This window comes from Sycon ciliatum, chromosome 6 (assembly GCF_964019385.1).
Source record: "Sycon ciliatum chromosome 6, ocSycCili1.1, whole genome shotgun sequence".
Classification (NCBI taxonomy): Eukaryota; Metazoa; Porifera; class Calcarea; order Leucosolenida; family Sycettidae; genus Sycon; species Sycon ciliatum.
Genome location: NC_088648.1, coordinates 10,362,313 through 10,364,248, shown reverse-complemented (window position 1 = coordinate 10,364,248; position 1,936 = coordinate 10,362,313). Strand labels below are relative to the sequence as shown.

General features: G+C 47.1%; 1 protein-coding gene across 1 annotated transcript in view; it reads right to left on the bottom strand.

Annotated features, from left to right (window-relative positions):
• Positions 1 to 996: 996 nt before the first annotated feature.
• Positions 997 to 1,936, bottom strand: part of LOC135820036 (E3 ubiquitin-protein ligase TRIM45-like) — a 4,010-nt gene continuing 3,070 nt past the window's right edge. The window contains exon 2 of the mRNA XM_065333338.1: positions 997 to 1,010. Coding sequence (XP_065189410.1) covers positions 997 to 1,010 — 14 coding nt within the window. The remainder of the gene's footprint in view (positions 1,011 to 1,936) is intronic.

Below are 1,936 nucleotides of genomic sequence, written 5' to 3'. Positions count from 1 at the left end.
CAGTTGGAGTTTCCGCTGGGACTGGGAGCTGACTGTGAGAGTAGATCATTATGGGTGGTCCTTTCGCACACGTGTTCAGCTTTATCGAAGCCCAATATCGTTGCCGACATGGAGCCTTCACGATCACTGGGATGAACTGATAATCCGGTACGCAAAGCTGGGTCTACATGCACCCCGCGAGGGTGTACTTGATCTCTTTTTACAACCAATTTTGTTTGTGATATGCCATGGATATCATAAAAAGCGTTGTGAATTCCAGTCGTTCATTTACATGGCCGGAATTCGTACATTTTGGTCATTCCAGAATTACAAAAACCTAGTTCCAGAATTGTGTAAACGTGTAATCGAAAGCGCCCATTGTGTGCCTTTGTGTACGCCGCCCTGCCTGGATCAGGTATTGAGCACTTTCGCAGAACCTAAGCTGCTGTCTCTGTCACAGTGTGTATAGTCCTAGATAGTATTCTAAGATCCTCATAGCTCGATTGCGACGTAGATCTACGTTTCGTCCCCCCCTGGACTCTACGTGCCATGCGCTACTTGATGTACCAGCCTGCTATGTCGGATTCCGCCAACCATGCATCGACTAGGCGCCAGGCGCGAACTGATGGTGGTGGTGGTGGTGAGAAGGAGAGCTCTGTGCCAGAACTTTGCAGCTTAGAGAGCGTGTGTGGGCAGGCGTGTGTTTACCGCCATATTGCCAGGTGTGTCTTTACCACCATATTTATCAACCATAAGTACAGCTGCAGTGGTGTCTTCAACTTCATTGTCCTGGTAGGAGACCTCTTTTGGGTTGTGACGTGTTGCGGAGGACCTATCTTTCCACTGCTGTCAGGCTGCGTGAGCAGTTTGGTGTGGTACAGGAGAGGTGCATCGTTGCGACAATCCACGATTCCCAGCATGTTATGGTGTTGTGGTGAGAGAGCAAGGACAATCGGCTGCCTGCGATCCACAGCCCATACAACTGCACTGCACATCACCATCTCCACTATGCTGCACTTAGCTTGGTACAACTGCAAGAACAAAATCGTACACAGACAAAAACACAAACACATTATACTCACACATACTCGTACACATTATAATTATACACACACACTCACACACACACACACACACACACACACGCACGCGTGCACACACACACAACCACACACACACATACACACACGCGCGCACACACACACACAAAACACACACACACATCCTAGACCTTAGTTAGTCGAAAGTGAAGCTACACAGGTCCGTCGGGATCGGTCCAGTTGGTCAGATCATCACCGGACAAACTTGTTGACCATCGACTCATGTTTACTGCTGAGGAGGTCATGACTGTGTACCCACTATATCATACACAAACTGTATGAAAGATCATGGTATGGCGGAACCAATCAAAACTGCTTCCGGCGGTCTTGCTACAGTAGAAGCCCAAGCAGCTTCTGCTGGGATTGCACCATTCAACAGCTTGGAGGGCTAAAGAATTGATCGCTTCTCTTTAGATGAGCATACACCACACACCTTTTTGAAGTGGTTTTTCACTGTTCACCATGTCTGACCCAACTCACTGTCTGTCCAGTTCCCAGTATGGCTGCTGTATTGACACCATCAAAACAATGTTATCTTTCACATTGATACTTGTGCACCCATGGAAAATTGTCCTTCCACATTGACAACAGTCATAGAAATTTGGACTTTACACAAGAAGAACACAGCCTGTTCCCACATGGAGCAGTCAGTCTATCATCGGTAGAAGCATCAAGGTGATCTCATAATTGCCAATACAGTCAGACCTCGCTTAACCGCACAAATCCGTTTTCCACAAAAATGTCCGCATAGGGGAGGGAACCGAATAATCGAACACACTTACTGTATGTATGCATGGCATATGCTGTAAATCGGTATTGCAAGTCAACAAAATATTCGGCGCATATTTATTTTCGGC